At 42.1% G+C, this 25,912-nt stretch overlaps 1 protein-coding gene across 1 annotated transcript in view; it reads right to left on the reverse strand.

The window, feature by feature from the left end:
* Positions 1-25,912, reverse strand: part of myo15b (myosin XVB) — a 456,255-nt gene that overhangs the window by 198,141 nt on the left and 232,202 nt on the right. The window contains exon 17 of the mRNA XM_036133239.1: positions 15,535-15,628. Coding sequence (XP_035989132.1) covers positions 15,535-15,628 — 94 coding nt within the window. The remainder of the gene's footprint in view (positions 1-15,534; positions 15,629-25,912) is intronic.

Genomic DNA, 25,912 nt, shown 5'->3' on the forward strand with positions numbered 1-25,912 from the left:
CTCAGTAAGTGAGGCAGCATTGGAGGAATCCTTAGAACCTGTGCAGTGTCTGAACTGTTTAAAAGCAGTAGAGCTTTCTGAGCTATCTAAAATTTTAGCTTCATCTAAACCTTCTACCTGTATGTTAGACCCAATCCCAACCAAGTTGTTTAAGGAGGTATTCCCTCTGATCAGTGGTCCTATTTTAGACATGATTAATCTATCCTTGGTAAATGGATATGTACCACAGGCTTTTAAAGTAGCTGTTATTAAACCTTTACTTAAGAAACCATCTCTTGATCAAGATGAGTTAGTAAATTACAGACCTATATCTAATCTTCTTTTCTTATCTAAAATTCTTGAGAAAGTAGTTGCTAATCAACTATGTGAACATTTACAAAGTAATGACCTACTTGAGGAGTTTCAGTCAGGCTTCAGAGCTCATCATAGCACTGAAACAGCTCTGGTGAAGGTCACTAATGATATTCTCATGGCCTCAGATAATGGACTTGTGTCTATACTTGTCCTGTTAGATCTCAGTGCTGCATTTGATACAGTTGATCACAATATTCTCCTACAAAGACTTGAGCATACTGTAGGGATTAAGGGAAAAGCATTAGGCTGGTTTAAATCTTATCTGTCGGACAGATTCCAGTTTGTTCATGTTAATAATAAATCTTCCTCAAACTCTAGGGTCACTTGTGGAGTACCACAGGGTTCAGTCCTTGGACCAATTCTATTTACTATATATATGCTTCCGATTGGCAAAATTATCAGACAGCATGGGATTAATTTCCACTGTTATGCTGATGACACTCAGCTATATTTATCCATAAATCCTGATGAATCCAATCAGTTACTTCGACTGCAGTCATGTCTTGATGACATCAAAAGCTGGATGACTTTAAATTTCCTGCATTTAAATTCTGACAAGACAGAAGTTGTAATCTTTGGGCCAGAGTCTTCAAAAAATAAAGTTCTTAATCAATCCCTTAATCTGGATGGCATTAACTTGGCCTCTGGTAATAAAGTTAAAAATCTTGGTGTTGTTTTCGACCAAGACATGTCATTTAAATCCCATATTAAACAGGTTTCCAGAGTTTCCTTTTTTCACCTCCGGAATATCGCCAAAATTAGAAACATTCTGTCCAGGAGTGATGCTGAAAAACTAGTCCATGCATTTGTTACTTCAAGGCTGGACTATTGTAATTCTTTACTATCAGGAAGTCCACAAAATGCAGTTCGAAGTCTTCAGCTGATTCAAAATGCTGCGGCAAGAGTTCTGATGAAAATCAACAAGAGGGATCATATTTCTCCAATTTTAGCTTCCCTTCATTGGCTTCCTGTTAAATCAAGAATAGAATTTAAAATTCTCCTTCTAACGTATAAAGCCCTTAATAATCAAGCTCCATCATATATCAGAGCTCTGATTACCCCGTATGTTCCTAATAGAGCACTTCGCTCTCAGACTGCAGGTCTGCTGGTGGTTCCTAGAGTCTCTAAAAGTAGAATGGGAGGCAGATCCTTTAGCTATCAGCCTCCTCTCCTGTGGAACCAACTCCCAGTTTTGGTCCGTGAGGCAGACACCCTATCTATTTTTAAGACTAATGTTAAAACTTTCCTTTTTGACAAAGCTTATAGTTAGAGTGGCTCATACCCTGAGCTATCTCTATAGTTGTGCTGTGATAGGCCTAGGCTGCTGGAGGACATCAGGGTCTAATTTTCTCACTCTACTGATTTCTACTGTTCTTCAGTCTACTGTTCTCCAGTTTTGCATTGTATTACATTGAAATGACTGTCGTCATTTCAGTTTTTAACTTTCTGCTCTCTCTCTTTTTCTTCATAGTAGGTACACCTGGTCTGGCGTTCTGTTAACTGTGACATCATCCAGAGAAGACGGCTCACCCGCTACTACCATCTAATGTAGAACAGATTACTAGATCAATGTGTGCTTCTGTGCTTGTTTGTCTGTCTTGTTGTGTCTCTGTTCTGTCTTCTGTAACCCCAGTCGGTCGAGGCAGATGACCGTTCATACTGAGCCCGGTTCTGCCGGAGGTTTTTCCTTCCCGTTAATGGGTGGTTTTTCTTCCCACTGTTGCTTCATGCTTGCTCAGTATGAGGGATTGCAGCAAAGCCATGTACAATGCAGATGACTCTCCCTGTAGCTCTACGCTTCCCCAGGAGTGAATGCTGCTTGTCGGGACTTTGATGCAATCAACTGGTTTCCTTAAATAGGACATTTTTGACCAATCTGTATAATCTGACCCAATCTGTATAATATGATTGAACTTGACTTTGTAAAGTGCCTTGAGATGACATGTTCATGATTTGGCGCTATATAAATAAAATTGAATTGAATTGAATTGAATTTACTTTATCCTGTAATTTACTATAATTTACTGTAATTTTCAAGCTGTATGCAAACAAAATGTCGTTCTGTACGCACTCTGTGCATACAAAATGACAAATAAAGTTGTCTAAGTCTAAGTCTAAACTGGGATGGCCAAAAAAGGGGTGACCGGCACAGTCACCCCTTTTTGGCCTCCGGGCACCCCAAGAGCCCCAAGACCCAGGCACCCCCTGAACCAGCCAGCACACCCTACAGGACGCATCCCACAGCTCCCCATCACCACTAAGTGTTGGAGCAGTTCAAAACAGCCCAGAGAGATTAATCTGATACAGAGGCAGATGCGGTCTCGAGACTAATATGATCCAATAAAAGACCTCTATACTGATTGATACTGAGAATTTATTTGCTTTTCCAATTCATGAGGATAGTTTTTTTTACGATACATAAGGCAGTGAAAATCATGCAAACAGATTTTTTTCCAAAGTGCTTTCGTCCACGTTACCCAGCAAGGAAACTGAAGGGGACGGTGAAATTTTTTATCTCAGGGTCTTTGACAAGTCCTTACATATCTGGACCCAGAACCTCTGAACAGGTGTACATAACCGTAGTGTTATATAATTGTCAGGACTGTTGCTTGTGCACTGTGAACAGATATTAAACTGTGCAAAACCCATCCTGAATCATCTTTGGCCAGTATAGTGTACTGTGTAAAAGCTTTTGTGTTGTATTAGTTGTAAATTTGGTTTTCTAGTCATTTTGAAAGTTCTTAAGCATATTTGAGCCCAGATGTTTTGTTCAAAGCTTACTGATAAATCTTCTTACCATGTCACCAGGTGACTATAAACCAGTTCAAGCACTGAGTAAATGCCTAGAAGAAATCAATGCCTGGATGTGCCAAAATTTTCTTCAGTTGAATAAAAACAAAACAGAAGTAATAACATTTGGACCAATAGAGGAGAGATCAAAAGTTAGCACACAGCTTCAGTCGCTTCAGCTAAAAACCACTAATCAGGCCCGAAACCTGGGAGTAGTTATGGACTCAGACCTGAACCTTCAAAAGCATCTAAAGACAATTACAAGGTTGGCTTTCTATCACCTGAGCAACATTTCCAGGATTAAAGGACTAATGTCTCAGCAGGATCTGGAAAAACTAATCCATGTGTTTATTTTTAGTAGAATAGATTACTGCAACGTGTTTTCACAGGTCTGCCTAAAAAGTGGATCAGACAGCTGCAGCTGATCCAGAACGCTGCTGCCCGCGTCCTCACTAAGACTAAGAAAGTAGAGCACATTGCCCCAGTTCTAAAGTCCCTACACTGGCTCCCTGTATCTAAGAAAATAGACTTTAAAATACTTTTGTTAGTCTATAAATCCCTAAATGGCTTAGCACCTAAATACATCACAGCCTTGTTATCAGTGTATCAACTATCCAGACCACTCAGGTCTTCTGGCTCCAGCCTACTCTGCATACCTAGAACACGAACCAAACACGGAGAAGCAGCATTTAGTTCCTACGCTCCACTTATCTGGAACAAACTTCCAGAAAACTGTAAAAGTGCGGAAAGCCTGAGTTCCTTTAAATCGAGATTAAAAACACATTTGTTTAAAATTGCCTTTGAATGTTCAAGTTAAACTGTTTTACTGTTTTTAAATGTTCTTTTTTGTTTCTACATTCTATCCCTACTTGCTTTTATTCCTATATTTTAATCATGTAAAGCACTTTGCATTGTCTCTGTACTGAATTGTGCTATATGAATAAATTTGCCTTGCCTTGCCTTACCATTTCATAATAGAAAGAGATATTGAATAATCTAGTTTAGACAGTGTCCTGTATAATTTAGACTGTAATTTATTTATTTATTTATTTATTTATATTTTTTGGGGGGGGGGGGGGGGGTTAGATCCAGGAACTCTAATACATTTATTGGAAATTTTAAACCACCATAAATTAACTTAAATTATTTTTTTATTATAGATTTATTTTTTTGATATTCTAAGAATTTATTTCTACTAATACCAAATAAATAAATAAACTCAGTTTCTTCAAATAAACTCAGTTTCTTCAAATATATGGAAAGTTTATAATATTTTTTGTAGGATGTCAGGATTATTCCATATGGGTGTATGGCTGCATGGGATAACTGATGTCGCCAACATTTTAAGAAACTCCCACCATGCGGTCAGAGAAGAGCTGATGTTGATATTTTTAAAGCATGCATGCCGTTTTATATTTGAGCTACTAAACGGCAAATCAGAAATCTTGATATCATGACAGATTTTCTGTTCTGTGTCTAGCCAGGGCTCAACTAAGGGGTTCATGTTTTCATTTTGAGATGTATTGTAGGCTATGTTCTAAGAAGTAGTGATGTAAGTTAGGCAGATCTAGTCCTACTTTATCTTTAGTCTTCTGTAGTGTCTTTAAGCTGATACAGGGGTGGGGGGGGGTATCTTTCCAAAGAAATTTAGAGATAGAGGAGTTCAGAGATTTAAGCCAATCAAATTATGGTTTATTGGGGATAATCGAGAATAAGCAATTAATTTTAGGTAAAACAATCATTTAAATTTAAGCAACCCTTTCCATTGTCATGATTCAGGGTTTTGTTTGCTTTGTTGTGGACTAATTAGTTTCCTCTTCCCTCAGCCAACAGTCATCTGTCACCACCCAATCGGCTCTGTCCACACCTCAGTTTCCAGTCAGCTCAGATCAGCTCCACCTGCTGCCAGTACTGGCAACTCTGTTCACCTGTCCATGTGCCTTCACATACCAGCTTCACTCACCAGAATGTCGCATCCCTTCACTGGTGCTCTGCTGCCATGGCGTTTTCTGTTCAAGTCTGGTTCCACCTGCATCTGGTTCAACTCTGTTTTGCTGAATATTGGGTTCACCACCTACAATCATTACACCCATAAGTGAAATTGGTAGCGATTTCCTGTCAAGACCCTCTTTGATGTGGTTAAGTTTTGTTAAATTTGCCAATTTAGCTTGTCAAGCTAAAGCCAGCCAGATTCCAGCCTGAGTCAAGCCAGCCAGGTCATAAACGATTCTTCAGATGCTTCTGACCTAGAGCCTGGCACCAGCGTCATCAGCCACCAAGACGTCTGCTTCTCAAGTTTGTGTTTCTGATGGTCTCTTGTTCCTGTTTTTGCACCGGCATCTCTGAGGCATTGCCAAATGCAGCATATGTTTGTGTCTAGCACCAAGTGTGACCTACCTGGGGCATAGAATCTAAGTAAGGGGCTCTGTCCAGTTACAGACAAGGTGAGAGCCATATAAAAAGCTGATAATCCTAAGAATATTAGTGAGCTAAAACAATTTTTTGGCATGGCAAATTATGACGGTAATCCTGGCAGAGGTTGAAGAAAAACCAGGTCACGCAGCTGCCACCTCAATCCCACCACCCCCCGAGATTATCCAGCGGGACCAATGTGCATTGTGCAGGCAAGGATGACAATGGCATAGGATGTATAGCTTTGGATCTGGCAGACATTTCTGGGCCAATGACAGTGGGGACTCCACTGCTGTGGCTAAAGCCATGAACGCTCTTGCAAGTGAGGAAGGGGAACCTAGTTACTGATGGTGTCAACTTCTGTGGGAGCAAGTAGAACCAGAAGGGTCTGAATCAGGTGGAGAGCTGAATAGGTTGAGCTCCACTGCAGCTGCAGACAAGGAAATGGCAGCCTTTCCATGACATTGTTGGGTACCACAGAAGGAAGTGGAGTCAGCAGGTGCAGACACAAGAGGAGGGTAGTGGTGGCGCTGAGGAACGGTTCCTGGAGAACAAACATTTTTAGATCATGACCCTGAAGTGTCCTACTTTGAAGTACTATATACCTCTAGAGATGACAGTCCTAAAAAGGATTTTTCATAAAACAAAGAACATTACGGACGACCTTGATAATTGAGGATACTTCAGGACTGTTATATGACAGAGTTTATCCGTCAGAAGATTCTTCAGCGCCAGGGACATGGATGTGCCTGGGTGTCATAGTTATGGTTCTGTTAGTTTGATTTTGGACTTATGAGGACTTTTATGTTTACCCTGTCACTATTCAGCTGCCAGCATTTAAGTCAGCCATGGGGCTTTTGCGTCACCTTGCACTTGAAATTAGGTGCACATACTCAATTTAGTCACACAGCAATGTTGACGTGTATTTTAAGGGGCATCTTAAGGGTCTTGTAACATTGGGGGTTTCAGCCTAGACCCCTCATTCCTTATCCTTCCTCATTAAAAAGAGGGTTTTAGAGTCTACATTTAAGGCTTTCCTTCCACTATGTTTTTCCCTTGTGCACAGCATAGAACTAAAAAGAAAAATGGAGAGAAGCCTAATAACTAAAATATCTGCCTCCCAATCTACTTTTAGAGACGCTAGGAACCACCTGTAGACCTGCAGTCTGAGAGCGAACATATGGTACAATCAGATCTCTGATGTATGATTTTTTTTATTAATATGGTTTTAATAATGTGTTCTTTTTCAGATTGTTTTGATACATCATTTTTTGTTTTTATTTTAGATTGTCAGAAGTAGTTTCCCCCACTAATGGTTTTGTTACATATACATTATTTTGTTTTATAAAACAAATGCCTGACAGTAATTTTATGCCGTAATTAATAAATAAAACATGGGTTTTATTATAATCAAGGGAGTGGAGAGTAATAGTATTTTATTTATTTTTTTACTGGCAACTCCTCTGACTGTCTAATACGTATAGTTACGCTATGTCTCTATTTTGCTTATAAACATGCATATATAATTTTTCTTTTACTCTGAAGGGCTTTTGCTGGACTCTAGCAATAACAGAACAGAGAGTCTCCTTTCATAACAACTTGACTTTCCAAAAGTAGCTGGTTCTTAGTGTGGGTTTGGTAAATATTTCCTTTTTTCTCCTATCCCTGGTATAAAAGCTTTTTACTCTGAACAAGAGCAAACTCTTCAAAGATCTCCAATTTTAGCTTCCCTCCATTGGCTTCCTGTTAAATCAAGAATAGAATTTAAAATTCTTCTTCTAACGTATAAAGCCCTTAATAATCAAGCTCCATCATATATCAGAGCTCCGATTACCCCCATATGTTCCTAACAGTGCACTTCGCTCTCAGACTGCAGGTCTGCTGGTGGTTCCTAGAGTCTCTAAAAGTAGAATGGGAGGCAGATCCTTTAGCTATCAGGCTCCTCTCCTGTGGAACCAACTCCCAGTTTTGGTCCGTGAGGCAGACACCCCGTCTACTTTTAAGACTAATCTTAAAACTTTCCTTTGTGACAAAGCTTCTAGTCAGAGTGGCTCATGTTACCCTGAGCTACCTGTATGGTTATGCTGCTATAGGCTTAGGCTACTGGAGGACATCAGGGCCTATTTTTCTCACTCTACTGATTTCTACTGTTCTCCAGTTTTGCATTGCTTGTTGTTATTTCAGCTTTTAACTTTTTGTTCTCTCTCTTTTTCTTCATAGTAAGTACACCTGTTCTGACGTTCGTTTAGCTGTGACATTATCCAGGGAAGACAGATCACCCGCTATTACCATCTAATGTAGAACAGATTACTGGATCAATGTTTGCTTCTGTGCTTTTTTCGTCTGTCTTGTTGTGTCTCTGCTCTGTCGTCTGTAACCCCAGTCGGTCGAGGCAGATGACCGTTCATACTGAGCCCTGTGTTGCTGGAGGTTTTCCTTCCCATTAATGGGGAGTTTTTCTTTCCACTGTCGCTTCATGCTTGCTCAGTATGAGGGATTACCGCAAAGCCATGTACAATGCAGACGACTCTCCCTGTGGCTCTACGCTTCTCCAGGAGTGAATGCTGCTTGTCGGGACTTTGATGCAATCAACTGCTTCCCTTATATAGGTAATTTTGACCAATCTGTATAATATGATAGATTTTGACTTTGTAAAGTGCCTTGAGATGACAAGTGTCATGATTTGGCGCTATATAAATAAAATTGAATTGAATATTAACATCAGAATTGTTCTCTCTTGTACACAATGTTGTAATGAACCCCCTTAAATCATTTCGTTTTATAACATTGCTTAAACTATAACATTTTTCCACATTAAGACCCTATTAACATTACTTTGCAATCACAAAAATGAAAACTGATAGGTATTCAAGGAGCGTGTTCAACACCATTAGGAGATCCAGAAACACGAAGAAAACTTTTTTAGTTCATTAACACTTGAGGTACAGTTGCATAACATAATCTCATCAAGTCCTCAGGCTGAAATAAATCAACAGTCTACAAATTTAAAGACTGTTATCTTTAAATTTGATATTCAACAACACAATCTTTTTGGGCCCCCCCTTTACACCTGCCACCACCACATGCACGCACGCACGCACGCACGCACGCACACCAAGAAAAAGGTCAACTTAACTGTATACTTCATGCCCTGGAAATCTCTGTATTTTATATTGGATATTTTTAACCCATCTATTGAATTTAGTGCACTAGTTGATCTTTTCGTCATAAAAGAACAGCAAGCACTGCAGCCAAAATATGGCTTTTTTTGACCTGCTGTATATTGGTCCCTAACAATTTTTTCCCTTCCACTGCAGGAGGTAGAATATGTTAGATACTTTGGGAATTCTCTGCCCTCTGAATCTGCTGGCGGTTCATTTGCCATCTCTGAGAAAGGCTTCCTTTTTGCCGTTAAACGCACAACATTCATTCAATCAGAATCAGTCATTTTTGTTGGCCATAACGCGGGATCATTGAAATTAACGCTGTGATCTGTCTCTGAGCGACTATGCTCAGACTATCCAGTCGGGCAGTAAGCCCCTCCACCTGCACTGTCTCTGTTATCGCTAGAGATGGCTCTCTCTGCCCCCCCAGCTCCCCGCCTCAGCTGGCTCTCCTGCTCCGCTCTGTCGGTTGTTTCAGATTGTACCTGGACCTCTGCCCTCTCTCTGCTTTCTGGTGTTTTTTCCCCCATACACTAGCAAGCGGATGCTATACTTTAAAATCACATTGATAAACGAATTGCTTCTTACCTGTTTCTGGATGGGCATCATTCCTATGCAATTCCGTTCCTAGACCTGTTCCTGACTCATCCTCAGTTTAAAAAAAATATTTACTCATAAAATCCCTCAAGCCTTTGGTGTCATCTTCTCTTTTACTCTTTTCCTTCCTTTCTGTGCACCTGTGATTCTTAGTTTGCAGCGGAACGAACTTTCAAAGTTGTACCCAGCCGTTGCCCTAATGGTCAAACCATTTTATGTTGGGGTGGGGGGAGTTCTAATGGCCCCTTATTTAAAGAAAACATATTACATATACCTAATGCATATATATGTATATTTAGTTACTCTAATATTACATTTTTTTCACACAAATATTTTCTGAAAAATTATTTCTGCCTGTATTTTAATGGTCAGAGTGTCAGTTTTAGGCCCCCTCTCTATCAGACCATTATCAGGCCGTTTGGTTAATAATGGGGTGACAATTAACCCTTTTGTCCCCCCCGTCAGCGGGCATGCCTGCAGGTATGATTTAGTTAAGAAAATTAGGACTCTCGGCTCTGCTATTAGATGCTCTACCTATACCACAAGGTTAACTTAACCTGCTTTACTACTGAACCAGATTCTTATCCTGTTGGTGGTGATGAACAAGTCCCGACTCTGACGCCCTCTCGCTCTCTCTCTCTCTCTCTCTCTCTCTCTCTCTCTCTCTCTCTCTCTCTCTCTCTCTCTCTCTCTCTCTCTCTCTCTCTCTCTCTCTCTCTCTCATAACGAGTAACTAAACCAAACATTGAAAATGTATCGGAGTAAAAGTATGCAATTAAGTTCGAAAATATAGTGAAGTAAAAATGAAAGTTCTCAAAATATTTTATTCTCGAGGAAAATATAAAGTACTCCAAAATACACTTAAGTACAGTAGTGAAGTATTTTTACTTTGTTACTATACAACACTGGTCTTTCCGAGGCTACTCATAATTTATCTATTTATACAGAATCTTGTAAGAAGAAATCAGACCCTAAAAGCGAAAGCAAAGGTTGAATACAAAGGACTCAAAAAACGATTGCAATAGAAAAGCTAGATGAAAAAAATCAGAACAAATCAGAAGAGAGAAAGGAACTTTGGTCTTAGAGTGCTATGTGCTTGTCAGTAGCAATATACTGGTGTTATATAAAAGATAGAAAAACTTTTACTGTCCCACAAACGAGAAATTCAGGCATGACAGTGGAACAGGCAGAGAGTTACACATAAATTTTAGTCAGAGAAAAATCTAATCTAATCTAAAGTTAGCTCTAAAGCAACAGAATGAGTTATGAAAAAGGCCAATATAAAAGTAAAAATACATAGCAGAGTAAATATTGCAAAATAATTGATAATGCTCAGGTAAATACTCAGGTAAAAAAGATGAAATATTAAAGTTAAACCAAAAAAAACAGCCCACTTACAGAACAATATGTGTGACAGTGCGGCAGTAAGGTGTGTCCAAGTGTACCTTTGCATCTGAGAGACAGTGTAAATGATTCATGATCATATCAGAACCTGTGCAACCATTTGCATGTTGTAAACAGTTATTGAGTTTGTTGTGAGTGGATATTATAAAGTTTAAAGTTTGGCTGCTAGACTTCCTCACCAACAGACCTCAGTCGGTCCGGGTCGCACAGAACACCTCTGATGTCCTCACCCTCAGCACGGGCTTCCCTCGGGGCTGCGTCCTGAGCCCCCTGCTGTTCACATTGGCCCCACCACGCTCCACTGCTCATCAACAGCTCAGCTGTGGAGGTGAGGGCACAGAAACGACTGTACTTCCTGCAGAGGATGAGGAGAGCCCACCTGCCCCCGCCCATCCTCAAGACCTTCTATAGAAGCACCATAGAGAGCATTCTGTCCAGCTGTCTCTCTGTGTGGTGTGGAGGCTGCAGTGCCTCCGACTAGAAAAACGTGAGGAGAGTGGTGAGGACAGCAGAAGGCATCATCGGGGCTCCTCTTCTAACAGAAGTATTTTAAAGTCTATTCTCTGAGATTCAGGGAGCCAGTGAAGGGACTTTAGAACTGGGGTTATGTGCTCTACTTTCTTGGTCTTAGTGAGGACGCGGGCAGCAGCGTTCTGGATCAGCTGCAGCTGTCTGATCCACTTTTTAGGCAGACCTGTGAAAACACCATTGCAGTAATCAATTCTACTAAATATAAACGCATGGATACATTTTTTCAGATCCTTCTGAGACATCAGTCCTTTAATCCTGGAAATGTTCCTCAGGTGATAGAAAGCCGACCTTGTAATTGTCTTTAGATGCTGGTTGCGATTTGCCGGGGGGGGGGGGGGGGGGGATTGGGAGGGATTTACCCCCCCTCTGGTCATTCATTTTTTATTCCCTGGTGGGGGGGGGGGGGGGGGTACACCCCCCCCCCCTGGTCTGAATAAGTAGTATTATGGATTTTTAAAAATGTATCTAAATTGGGGCTGTCAGTTTTAACGCGTTATTAATGTGTTAACTTTGTTAGACCACAACACTGACATTTTTCTTTTGTTGCCGTTAATTGCGTGTCAAAACACACACACCATTCCCTAATGTTTTTTCCCCGCCGTGCTCTCCGGACTGTGTTTCTTTTATCCTCTGCGCTTTCCGTAGTTTCAAGAGAGCTAGAGACTGCAGCAAAACAGACCCGTGCTCACTGTTGCACAGACTTTTTATTTCATACGACTTTGGACTTGTTTTATTCTAAAGGCGCTTGTAAATTTCATGAGTCACGGGTTGTGTTTTTTTTGGGCACGTTTCTGAAAGTGAAATCGCTTATTTGGGCTCTAAAATATGTGACGAATCAGCGTTTATTAAGAGACTTGCCTGCACTAGACATTTTGTATCCATCTGAAATATCCCTCTGCCATAGGAGCCGACGGTAGTAAAGGCAGACAGAGCAACTCTGCACATATTTTCTGCAGTTTACGGTGCAATAACCGGTGATAACTGCTGAAAGTAGATTACTTGGTGCAGATCACCATTTTGAGCTGACCTTGGTTCAGAAGATGAGTTTTTATCACGCTGATAACATTGCAGAAACCCAACCCATAAACCGCATTTTAATGCTTGTTAATTTGTTTTCTCTGTATTTGACAAACTAAGGCTGAATCACATTGCCAAACAAAGGACCTGGAGTTACTAAACAGTTGCTAAACAGTCTCTTTCAGGGTACTAAGCTCCTGCCCAGTTGCAAGCAAAGTGTAAGACTGGAATGACTTGGAAATTTAAAACCTTTTTCCAGGCTTAAACTCTATTAATATGGATATAAACAGCAAGCAAAAATATTGTTGTTGGTGTCAAAGCTCAGAGAGAGTAAAAACGAGCAATAAAACTTATGACTTTATTGAAATGAAATTTCTTTATTAATTTTTATGTATATGCCTAGTACCATGTCTATCTTTGTTTAAGAGGCAAAAAAATATATCGGCAAGGTATTTATTTACAAATTTACATATTGTGTAAACATCAGGGCGTCATGATTAGTCATTTAGCCATTATAGTCCAGAGTTTAACATTTGGCACTAGGATGTTTTCATTCCAATTCTCAAAAGTGCTTGAAAAATAACAAAATAAAAATATTTTTTGTACAAGCATGTATTTTATTAGTGTCATTTATTGCAAAATTGCACATTAAAATGCCCAAACAGGCTATTACACTTTCAGAAATAAAAGAATAAAATGTGTGATTAATTTGCAATTAATGTCGAGTTAATTATGTGATTAATCGATTCAAATTCTATCGTTTTAATCGTTTGACAGCCCTAATATAAATACATGTCTTGTGTCCTTCGCATTTGTTAATTTAATTTTTGTTGTCTGTTTTTAAAGAGTATTAATACGTTTTCTGCTCGAAGCGGTTGAAGTAAAGATGGTGCAATCTAACCTACTGGATCTAGCTATTTACCTCACAGAGCAGCTGCTAGCCAAGCAAGTAATGAATGAGAACGTGTGGCAGCATGAACGTCAACATATGACAAGTATTTTGGATAAGCATAATGTTGAAGTAGCAGAGTAAGCTTGGATAAAAGTTTCTGTGGAATTGTCCTTAAAGGTGCGTTGTCTTATGATGTCCCTTTGACTAAATGAGTCACTGGTAATGATGCTTTCAAAGGTAACAGAAAAGTGATCAGATAGGGCAACATCAGTTACATTGACCTGTGAAATTTTTAGACCTTTAGTGATGATCAAGTCTAAAATATGTCCCTGTTTGTGTATTAGCTGTTTAACATGTTGAGTTAAACTTAAAGTTTCTAAGTGTGTCACACAGTTCTTTTGCACTTCTGTCTTCAGGGTTGTCGATGTGAAAGTTGAAGTCTCCCACAATAAATAAACAGTCATAATTAACACATATTACAGAGAGGAGGTCACTAAAATCCTTAAAAAAGTTTCATGTGGAGTTAGGAGGCCTGTAAACATTCAGAAACATAGTTCGTACCGGGCTCTTTACCTGGAGAACCAGATGTTCAAAAGAGACTAATTTTCCCAAAAACACCTTTTTACACTTTAGTGAATCACTAAACAATGTTGCCACTCCTCCACCTTTCCTTTGTTGTCTGCTCTCACAAAGAAAATTCTAGTTTCGAGGTGTCGATTTCATTAGTATAACTTCTTCATTAGATTCATGTAACCATGTTTCTGTTAAAAACATAACATCAAGATTATTGTCAATTATGAAGTCATTAATTTAAAGGGTTTTCCTGACAGAGATCTAATGTTTAATAAACCCAGTTTATATGACTTAGTGGTTGATGATGTCTCTGTGGCAGGTTGCATCAGACAGTTTATGAATTTTAAGTGTTTGGTCCATTTTCATCCTGTAGTTATTGTTTTCCTTCTCCGATCTTTCTCCTCATTTTTTTCTTTACATCTCTCTGTTCTTCTGTCTTTCCTGACCTGAAACCCATCTACTTCTCCTTTTGCAAGGATTATATCTCAGGGTTTATCCAGGGGCTGCTGTTTGAGAAACACCTAACTTTCATAAGGGGCACAAGTGCACAAAGAACTTTATGCAGCCTTTCATGCATCATGTTATTTCATCATTGTCCTATCCATGAGGATCACATAGCTCATCCCACACAGTGGAGCTGAAGTAGGCTATTAAGGGTTCTTCTGACTCCTCCAAATTATTCCTCACTGTGCTTGTTACAACTGGTTCTCTATGCACAAGGGGTTTATATACAGGCAGGAAGAAAACCAAGTTGTTATACGAGCACCCCAGGGGAAGGAAGAGTGATTAACTGTATGCCTTTTTGCGATTTACATACAGGAAGTCAAGTAATTCATTGTCTTTAGTTTTACAGGTAACATATTGTATAAAGGTGGGCAGGCTGGAAGACAAGGATTCATGATAAAGTCCCCTAAGATCAGTTAAAAGGGCCGGTGGATATTTAGTTTGCAATCGGCTCAAAACGGTGTGGATGTCATCGCAGGTGGCTTCAAGATTTGCAAACAGGGACACATGTTGCAATCACATGTGAAAACTCTCTAGGGATGATATAAGGCCTGACCCCAACAGCTAGCAGCTCAATATCCTTAGTGCAAACTGTGTCTTGAATTGTAACATGTCATCAGCTGCACCATCTGTTACTGACAAACATAGTCAGAGCCCCTCCTCGCTTCTTACCACTGTCCCTTGTTCTCTCTGCTCTTGTCAGATTGAAGCCATCCATGTGAATATTGGAGTCTGGGATTTGGTCTGTTAGCCAGGTCTCGGTTAGCATCAGCAAGCTAGCCTCTCTATACAGTCTCTGGTGTCTTGTTAGCACGGTTAGCTTCTCCACTTTATTTGTGATTTATTTTACATTTCCCTTGATGATGGAAGGAAATGTGTCCAGGTCTCTTCCTCCAGGTATGTCAGCTTCTCCTTGCCTGTCTCCCCCAACTCTTTCTCCTTATCTCCAGGGGGATTTTGGCCAAGCTGTTGCTGCTGTGCCTGGTTTTTTAGCGAGGAATAGAAACTGATTGCTGGTATAAACAATGGAATAGGATGAGCAGCAAAACTGACCACAAACGGTTAGTTCCATGTTGAGAATAGAGAAGACAAAAAACTAGATCACACACACAACTAGAGGTAGATAAAACAAGATAAAATATATAGAAAACTTAGTAGAAAAGCTGAGCCACTGTCTCAGCGCTCGGAAAAAAAACAGAATGAAGATTTATGGCATTATAAAAACAGAAAACTGAAGGCTGTCATGAACTTTGTCATGGACATAGCGGGAGAGAGTGGCTTCTTTGTCCCACTTACCTTTTTCCAATGGTGTCTCTTAATCGTGTTCCTAGTTATTAGCATCACAGCCCAAAGCTGGGAGAAGGACTGCCTCAAACGTTTGTAGTACTTCCTAAAAGAGATTTAAAAATACTGTGACTCTTATTGGTAAATGTATGAAGCAAGTGCCAGTATTCATTTTTGAATTTGATTGGCAAATAATTTTGCTTTGATTGGCAAACTTGGTAATGGAAGCTGGTTCTGTTCTTAAAAGTGTAATTGTGTTGAAATCTGATAGATTTTCTCTAGCTTTAATACGGAGTACATTTTCATTTGTATTATTTGTAATGGATTGGACCCTGAAATTGACTGCCTCCGGATTACGCTTTGTAGAGTGTGAAAAGCTGGAGTTACAGGCCTGCTTTGACTGTACCAAGTGGAGCGTATTTGAGGCCACAGCCACTGAACTAAAACCTTCCTCATGTATAATAACCAAAAACCTTGGTTCACAGCAAAACTCAGGCAGCTTCATCAGACCAAAGAGGGGGCCTTGAACAGGATCCCACTTCCAGGTTGTTCAGGAATCTGTGTAACCTTGCCTGGTTATTCAGTACAAATGGTTATCTGTACTGGATTTGAGTCTGGATATTATCAGATGGTGTAATTCCTTTATCTGTCATAATTTGTGTTCTTTCTTAGTGTTAGTTTTGGGTTCTGTCTTAGGTTTAGGTTCTGCTTTAGTTTAGCCACACCCCCGTCACCTGTCACCCGCAATTACTGCTTAACTCCGGTCACCTGTCTAGTCCTCTATCTATACCTGACTCACTCCTGCCAGATCATTACAAACCATTCAGTGAGTTCTATCCAGCGGTTCTCTTCTCTGACTGACCTGTTGATTAGACAAAAATTGCCTGTTAAGATTGTGAGCCAGCCTGATCCCTGAATCTGTTTTTCCTGCCTGTTCCTGCCTGTTTACCCATGTACCAGACCTAGCCTGTTTTAGGATAATCTGAGTTTGCCTGATCCCTGCCTGCTAAACCTGCTTGCCTGTGTATTGTTTTTGGACTGTATTCTGACCATTGAGCCTACTTGTCCTAGTCCAGCAGGTCAGCCTGTCTTTGAACCTTCATCTGTTAACTGACTCTGTGTCCGGATTCTGCTCTGGCTGTTCTCCACCTCTGTCTGCTCGGTTTTTGACCTAGGACGGTTTTTGACCACAAGCTATGTCTTGCTCAGTTCATCTTACATGTCAGTCTGTCATCCCGGTTCCATTCCCTACCTGTCCATTAATAAATCCTCTTTACAAATACTTTCTTGTCTGGCTCGAATTTTGGGTCCTCATATTCCGATCACTACAGCATCACTGTAATCCCTCAGTTTAGTCAGACTGTAATTGCTGAAAGACAATGAGCTGACCCAGTTCTAAGGCACATAACAACGCAATGTCCTTATCTCCTCCAGGCAGACCTGAAATGCAGACAGCAGAGCTGAGGGGACTGTGGAGTCCATTTTTATGTATAATTGTGTATTGTCTGCATAGCAGTATAATGAAACTTTGTGTTTATGGATGATATGAACAAGGAGTTGTAGGTAGATGGTGAAAAGGGTCGGACCGAGGACAGACCCTTGTGGCACTCCACATCTAACTATGTGGGGAGATGAACGGGACTGTACTTAAGCTATGTACTCTGTCCTGTCTGTGAAGTATGACTGGACCCAACTTAGTGTGGTTCCAGAGAGGCCTATCACAGACTGGAGACGGATGTTGTGATCCACGGTGTCAAAGGCGGCCGACAAGTCGAGCATGGGGAGGAGAGATGGTGAGCCCTGGTCTTCCGTCATAAGTAGATAATTCATGACGTGGACCAGGGCTGTGTCTGTGCTGTGTGCTGCTCGAAAACCAGACTGAAATTTTTCATATAGGTTATGGATGTGAAGATGATCCACGTCCAGAGGAGCCAATTGAGGTGGCTCGGGCATCTGGTCTGGGAGGAGACCCAGATGGAGACCCAGGACACGCCGGAGGGACTATGTTTCTCGGCTGGCCTGGGAATGCCTTGGGATCCCCCCGGAGGAGCTGGCCCAAGTGGCTGGGGAGAAGGACGTCTGGGCCTCCTTACTGAAGCTGCTACCCCGCGACCCGACCCCGGATAAGTGGAAGACAATGGATGGATGGATGGATGGATGGATGATCATGGAGTTGGGCTGCAACAGTTTTTTCCAGAACTTTGGACAAAAACGACAGGTTTGATATGGATCTGTAATGAACCAAGATTTTGGGGTCAAGTGAGGGCTTTTTCAGATGTGGGCGGATAACAGCAGTTTTCTCCTCATACGTTCTGTTCCTGTTGATCTCTGCTGCTCTGCAATTTCAACTTCTGCAGTAGAGCGATTCAAACCAGTAACATTTGTCATAAATTCTTCAACATCAGTTACTTCATCTGAGGATAACTCCAAAACTGACGTATGACTATATGACATGGAGACATGGATGTCTGACAACTTCCTTCAATTAAACAGCAGCAAAATCAAAGCCATCCTGATTGGCACCCCACATCAAACCCAGTCCTCCTTCCTCACCAGTATACCAATTATTGGTCATCACATTTCCCTGTCTACCTCAGTTACAAACCTTGGAGTCAGACTTGACTCACATCTCACATTTGTACCCATATCCGCCACCTCTGGAAAGTCTCCTTCCTCCATCTCAAAAACATCACCAAACTTTGTCCCTCCCTCTCCCAACAGGATTGAAGATCCATGAGGGCCCCACAAGGTGTGGAGGTGTTCAAAAAGCACCTGAAGCCATTCGTATTTCAAACAGCTTTTTGATACTTATGATTTCAATTTAGCTTTTATGGTGTGTTTTTTTTATAACTTTATTTTTATTGAGCTTTTTAGAATACAGACATAAGGCAGTCAAAACAATACAAAAGATAAGAAAATATAGAACCAACAAAACAAACATACTAGGGGGAAACTCTTATTCCTATATCCCAAAGATCAGGGGCATCCTTCATAACCCAAGTTTGTCGTGTAAAGTTGATGTGAAGCTTGTCCATTTTTCCCATTTAGCTTGACATTTTTCTTCCTGTGTTCTCAGTCTATGTGTTAGAACCTCCGTCTCATATAATGTGTTCACAGTCTGTATCCATTCCTTTGTGGTGGGGGGATCGGATTGGCCCCACTTCCTGGTTATTACCTTTTTGGCAGCCACCGACAGGATTTTAAACAAATAGCAGTCATTATTAAGAACAACGTTGTCCAAAAGGCCTAGATATAGAACCAAACCGGTGTTAGGTACTGTGTAACCTAATATTGTTACAATCTTTCTGTGTATTTCGTTCCAGAACTGAGTCATTTTAGAACAGAGCCAGAAAATATGTGCATGGTTAACATTAGATGCTCCACAATTTCTCCAACAAGGTTGAACAGTAGATTTAAATTTACTGATAATTTTAGGTGTTATAAAAAATCTGATTATATTTTTCCAACAGTGTTCTCTCCAAATTCTGGAAGAGGATGTCGTGGTTTGGGTCCTCTAGATATTAAAACAAAATGGGAAAAGGAATTGGGAATTCAGATAACGGAAGACGATTGGTCGAATATCTGGAGTGTTAGAGCCTCTGTTTTCCAACAGATATTTATAGATCAGGGACACTGTTCTATATTTTTTCCCTTTATAAGTCTCCATTAACATTTTGACAATTCCATTTTCCTTTTGGTCTACTCTGTGTTTTACTTCTTTGTTATAGAAGTCCCTTAATTGTAGATATCTAAAATGATCTTGAGTTCCAAGGGTAAATTCTTGTTGTAGTTCCTAGAAACTTTTAAAGTGCCCATCTTTAAGGAATACACATAATGCTGTAAAACCTCTTTCTGTCCACTGTTTAAATCTTAGGTCCTGTGTAAAATATTTGTTGTAGTCTGGCCACTGAATCAAACCCAATTGTTCCTCTAATTTACATTTCCGGATTATTTGTAACCATTTGCCCAGGGTAAAACTGGTAATAGCATTAACTTTCTCAAGTGTATTCTTAATGGTCTCTACATCTCCAATGATACTCCGCAGTTCTCTTCCGTGGACTTTTTGTTCGATATTTTTCCATTTCGCCTCGTAATTTATGTCACTTATATTTATTATGGGAGTTATTTGGGCAGCCTGGTAATATTCTCTAAGGTCCGGTAGTGCCATACCCCCTTTCTCTTTTGGTAATTGTAAAGTTACAAATTTTATTCTGGGTCTTTTCGCGTTCCATATGAATCTGGATATAATCCTGTTCCAAGTTTTAAACTGTCCGTCCGGGATTTCTATAGGTAGTGCCATGAAGAGGTATAATAACCTTGGTAATATGTTTGTTTTAATGGTTTCGATTCTAGAACTGAAATCTAGTGTTAAAGCGTCCCACCTTCTAATGTCCCTTTTAATTTCTTGGTCCATTCTAATAAAGTTAGCTTTATATAAGTCATCTATATTTTTTGTTAATTGTACTCCTAGGTATGTCATCATAGTAGAGTTCCAATTTAAATTATATTGTTTACGAATCTTTTCTGAAGGTGAATAACCAAATGTCAAAACCTGTGTCTTTTTCAAATTTAATTTATATCCTGAATAGAAGCCAAATATTTCTAACTGTTTGATCAGACAAGGCAGTGAATTTTCCGGGTTTGATAAATAGCAGATTACATCATCTGCAAACAAGCTTATTGTATGAATTTCATTATGTATATCAATACCCATGAGTTCCTTATGTTGTCTTAAGTGTTGTGCCAGTGGTTCAATATAGATTGCGAATAATGTTGGTGATAAACAACAGCCCTGGCGTGTGGAACGCTCCAGTCTTATATTGTCAGTTAGATTTCCGTTAATCTTGATTCTGGCCACTGGAGATTGGTATAAGGTCCTTACACATTGTACAGCCTTTTCATTAAAGCCACATTTTTCAAGTGTTTTATATAAGAAGTTCCAGCTTACGCTGTCAAAAGCTTTCTCTGCATCAAGACTGATCAAAACAGCTTTTATATTTTTATTTTGAATATGGTCTATGATGTGAAGTGCTCTCCTGATATTATTTCGCGTTTGGCGACCTCTAATAAATCCTGTTTGGTCCTCGTCTATGATATCTCCAATGAATTGATCGAATCGGTTTGCTAATATTGAGGTATAAATTTTATAATCCACGTTTAGAATAGATATAGGTCTGTAGTCGGAGCATGTCTCACTTTTCCTCTTTTTTGGAATGGCTGTTATAATTGCTTCTCTCCAGGATGGAGGAAGCACTGCATGTTCCAAAGTATAATTAAATGATTTTTCTAGTAGCGGTAGAAGATCTTCACTGAACGATTTATACCACTCGGATGGCAATCCATCGCTACCTGGTGTTTTACCGTTTTTTAATTTATTAATTGCTTTTTGTATTTCTATTTTTGTTATGTGAGAGGTGAGAAGTTTGTTTTGGGTTTCTCCAATTGAGGGCAGGTCAAGTGAATCCAAGAAGATTTTTGTCTGTCCATCTTCAGCGGAAGGAGGTTGACTATATAGTCTCTGATAGTACGTCCTAAACATGTCCTCAATAGTTGCAGGGTCGTGTGTCATTTGATTTGTATCACCATCCTTTAATTTGTAGATATTTCTATCTGACAGTTGTTTTTTTTCAGTTTCTTTGCCAGTCGTTTATTTCCTTTGAATCTGACTTCAGGATATGATTGTCTTATAAATTTCAATTTCTTTTCAATTTCGTATGTAAGTGTTTTATCAATGTTGTTTCTTAATTCTTTTATCTTAGTAAACAGGTTGGGATCTTGAGTTAATTTGTGTTGTTTTTCTAATTCTATTAATTTAGCTCTGTCTTTATCATATGCTTCCGCTCTGGATTTCTTAAAGGCCACAGTTTTTGAAATCAATTTTCCTCTTAGTACTGCCTTAAGCGCGTCCCAAAGTATTGCCGGATTAACCTGTCCATCATCATTCTCTTCTATGTAAGTTTTTATCTCATGGGAAATTTCAGCTTTGATTGTTTTGTAGTTCAATATGCCTACATTTAATCGCCATGCTGTTTTACGTTTTCTGGAAGGTAAATTAAGTTTTAATATTAGGGAAGAGTGGTCAGATGTACTTGTTTCTTCTATTTTACATTCCTTTACTTTATATTGTTATGGTTGAGTTTTGGTTTGGCTTTGTTTTTCTGTTATTTTCATTTTTTCATCTCTTTTGGGTTAGGTTTGACTTTATTTATTGTTAGTTTTCAGTCATCAGTTATTTTCTGTCAATTTTCACTTCACCTCCTCAGCAGTCAGTCACACCTGATAATCATTTACCAGTCAATTAGCCAGACCCTTGTTCCACCTGTGAAGCGCTCTATTTAAACCTCCCTCTGCCTTCAGTTCAGCACTGGGCCGTCATCATTCCACACCTCTCCATGCCAGTCCCTATTTTTGCCTTGGAAGATTTGTTTTTCTTGTTTAAGGTTAGTCCTGCCAGTTTTCTATAGACTCTTACTTTGCTGTTTGTCCCTGGAGAAGTTCTGCTCTGTGTCCTAGTGTCTCCAGAGAACTGCTAACTGGACTAGCCATCCTGGAAAGGCTCTGCTCTGTGCTCTGGTGTCTCCTAAATTCTGCTAACCTGACTAGCCGCCCTGGAGAAGCTCAGCTCTGTGCCCTGGTGTCTCCAACGAACTGCTAATCTGTTGTGGCTACGGGGCCTGCTAGCCGAGCAGTACTAAGCTTTCCCTGCTGCCTGGATAGTCGTGACTCTCTCTCACTCCGGGCCGTCAGCTCCTGCCATCACCTACATCCCTGACCTTCTGCAGCCCTGAACCTCCGGTCTTCATCATCCGCCATCCAGCACACTTCCTTTAAATAAAAACTCTTAAACTTTAGTCCCGTGTGCGCTTCCTGAGTTCTTCGGTAAACAAATCTTGACAGTACGGCCCAGTCCAAAGATGAACTCAGGAACCACATGGGGCTTACCTGCAGGGGTTGACAACCCGGAGATCCTCGCATATGTGCAGATGTGCGAATGCCAGATGAAGGAGAGATATGCCAAGATGGCTTCTGCCCGGGACCCTACGCCAACGATCCGGGCTGATTCCACTCCCCTGGTGGTCCACGTGGGCGTTGTTACGGCTACCTCGGAGCCCAGGGAGGGAAGCCGATCAGCCTCTCGACGTCTCGGTCATCACCTCCATGACTCGCAGCTGGCCCCCCGAGTGAGGCTCATCGTTCCACCTAGCAGAGCCCCATGCATTAAGGAGAGCCAGCTGTGGGAGTTCTACTACGGTGACCGAGACGACCTTCTGCCCTGCTGGCCAGCTGCCACCCCCGAGATTGCCCCAGATTCCTCATCTGTCCCCTCCCGGCGAAGACAGCAGAACCACCAGCGCGGAGGGTCCGTCAAGGCTCAAGAGGAGGATCCGCCTCCAACCTCGGCGTCCGCTGAAGCCTGTAGCCCTGTGCCGCCGCCCTCCGAAGCCTGTTGCTCGTCACTGCCTGAAGTAGCCGAGGAGATGGTTCCGCCTCCACCAGAAAACTCCGCTCTGCCGGCCACCGTAATCTCCGCTCTGCCGGCCGCTGAAGGATCTGCTCTGCCAACCACTGAATGCTCCGCTCTGCCGGCCGCCAAGAAAATAGATCCGCCGGCCGACGAGGATGATCCCAAGGTCTCCGAGGGAGCCGCTTTGCCTCAGCCCGAGGCCTCCGAGGGAGCCGCTTTGCCTCAGCCCAAGTCCTGTGAGGAGGTCCAGGAGGACCTGCCTCCGCCCAAGTCCCGTGAGGAGGTCCAGGAGGACCTGCCTCCGCCCAAGTCCCGTGAGGAGGTCCAGGAGGACCTGCCTCCGCCCAAGTCCCGTGAGGAGGTCCAGGAGGACCTGCCTCCGCCCAAGTCCCGTGAGGAGGTCCGGGAGGACCTGCCTCCGCCCAAGTCCCGTGAGGAGGTCCGGGAGGACCTGCCTCCGCCCAAGTCCCGTGAGGAGGTCCGGGAGGACCTGCCTCTGCCCAAGCCTCGTGAGGAGGTCCAGGAGGACCTGCCTCCACCCAAGCCTCGTGAGGAGGTCCAGGAGGACCTGCCTCTGACCTCGGTTTCCGCCGAGACCTGTAGCTTGGCACCGCCTCCGACTGATTTGTTCGGCCAGAGCCACAGATTGCGGACTCCGAGCCGCTCGATTCTGCCTCGTCGGGGCCGTCCACCACGGCGCCCGTCTCTGACTTTTCTGTTTGGCCGGAGCCGCAGACTGCGGACTTCGAGCCGCTCGACTCTGCCACGTCGGGGCCGTCCACCACGGCGCCCGCCTCTGACTTCTCTGTTTGGCCGGAGCCGCAGACTGCGGACTTCGAGCCGCTCGACTCTGCCTCGTCGGGGCCGTCCACCACGGCGCCCGTCTCTGACTTCTCTGTTCGGCCGGAGCCGCCGACTGCGGTCTCCGGGCCGCTTGACTTTGCCTCGTCGGGGCCGCCCTCTTCGAGGGTTTAGTCGGGCGATGCTGCTCCGCCGCCTGCCTCGTCCAGGACGACCTCCACGAACACTTTTTCTTTTTTGCTTAGCAGCCGTTCTTGCCTGAGCCCTTAAGGCCAGTGCCTTCTGTTATTTTTGGGGCCCGATTTCAGTTTTGGTTTACTTAGGATTTTTGGGGTTTTTAGAGTTATTTAGGGGGTTCTTTGTTTTTTCTTAGAGTACTTGAGTTTCTATTTTCGTTTGTTTTTCCACCACTGTTCTGGTGTTCCAGGTTTGCCTATAGTCTTCCGGTTTTTGCTTTGGTTATTTCTGTTTGCTTTAGAATCCTAGTTTTTGCCTTGTTCTCTTAGTTTTTGTTTTTTGTTCTAGCTTTAGTTATCTAGTGTTACAATAGTTTACCCGTTCCTGTCCTAGTTTCTTTGTTTTGGTTTTTGCATTAGTTTTATAGTTTTTTTTTCTCTTGTACGTCTTGCTCTTTTTCCTAGTTTTTTGTAGTTTTATTTTGATTTTCTAGTTTTTTGCTTCGGTTTTTCTTTTGTTATCCCTACCCTAGTTCTTCTGGTTTTGTTCTATAGGTTAGTTCAGGCCTGGTTTTCTAGTTTTTGGTTTAGATCTTTAGTTTCCCAGCGCTTCTTAGTTTTGTTTTGGCCCCCTAGCTCTTAGTCCCCTGGCGTGTTTGACGCCCTCCATTCTCCGGAATTTAAACGCCCTTAGTTCCTGGTATTTTTGTTTCCTGGCGTGTTAGGACGCCCTCTGACCCCTGTAGATTTCGTGTTTTTCCGGCGTGTTAGAACGCCCTTTGTCTCCTGGCGTTTTAGGACGCCCTCCGCTCTTGTTTCCTGGTGTATTAGGATGCCCTTTGTTCCTGTTTCCCTGGTGTTTAGATTCCTGGCGTTTAGATTTAGTGTTCCCGGCGTGTTAGGACATCCCCAGACTCCTGGTGTTTAGGTTTCTTGGTTCCCTGGTGTTTAGATTTCTAGCGTTTAGATTTAGTGTTCCCGGCGTGTTTAGACGCGCTCTGTTTTCGGTTCCCCGGCGTGTTAGGACGCGCTCTGTTCTCGGTTCCCCGGCGTGTTAGGACGCCCTCTGTTCTCGGTTCCCCGGCGTGTTAGGACGCCCTCTGTTCTCGGTTCCCCGGCGTGTTAGGACGCCCTCTGTTCTCGGTTCCCCCGGCATGTAAGTACGCCCTCCGTTCTTGTTCCTAGGCGTTTTAGATGTTCCTGCTTTCCTCACATCCCGACGTTCTCTTCCCCAAGCCCCGGCGTTTTCCTCACGCCCCGGCGTTTTTCCCTTTGGCGTTAAGTACGCCCGTTCCTTCCCTTTGGCGTTGAGTACGCCCGTTCCTTCCCTTTGGCGTTAAGTACGCCCGTTCCTTCCCTCTGGCGTTGTCGTATGCCTGTTCTTCCCTCTGGCGTTGTCGTACGCCTGTTTTTCCCTCTGGCGTTGTCGTACGCCTGTTCTTCCCTCTGGCGTTGTCGTACGCCTGTTCTTCCCTCTGGCGTTGTCGTACGCCTGTTCTGCCTTGTGGCGTTGTCGTACGCCTGTTCTGCCTTGTGGCGATGTTCGCCTGTTCTGCCTTGTGGCGATGTTCGCCTGTTCTGCCTTGTGGCGATGTTCGCCTGCCAACATCTGTTAGATGCCCTTTGTTTGGTTTACCAGGGGTTGTTAGAAACCCCCTTTTAGTTCGCCCTAGTGGGTAGTTTTGGTTTGATTTTAGCCCACCATCCTACCTTCCCTCCACCCACCCAGGTTAGATCAGCTTGGTTTTGACCCTAGCCCGCCATCCTGCCTTCCCTCCACCCACCCTGGTTCGGTCACTTTGTAGTTTGTTTTGTTTGATTTTAGGCCGTCCGGAGTCCGGCCTTGGGGGGGAGGTAATGTTATGGTTGAGTTTTGGTTTGGCTTTGTTTTTCTGTTATTTTCATTTTTTCATCTCTTTTGGGTTAGGTTTGACTTTATTTACCTCTT

Source organism: Fundulus heteroclitus, unplaced genomic scaffold (genome assembly GCF_011125445.2).
Source record: "Fundulus heteroclitus isolate FHET01 unplaced genomic scaffold, MU-UCD_Fhet_4.1 scaffold_59, whole genome shotgun sequence".
Classification (NCBI taxonomy): domain Eukaryota; kingdom Metazoa; phylum Chordata; class Actinopteri; order Cyprinodontiformes; family Fundulidae; genus Fundulus; species Fundulus heteroclitus.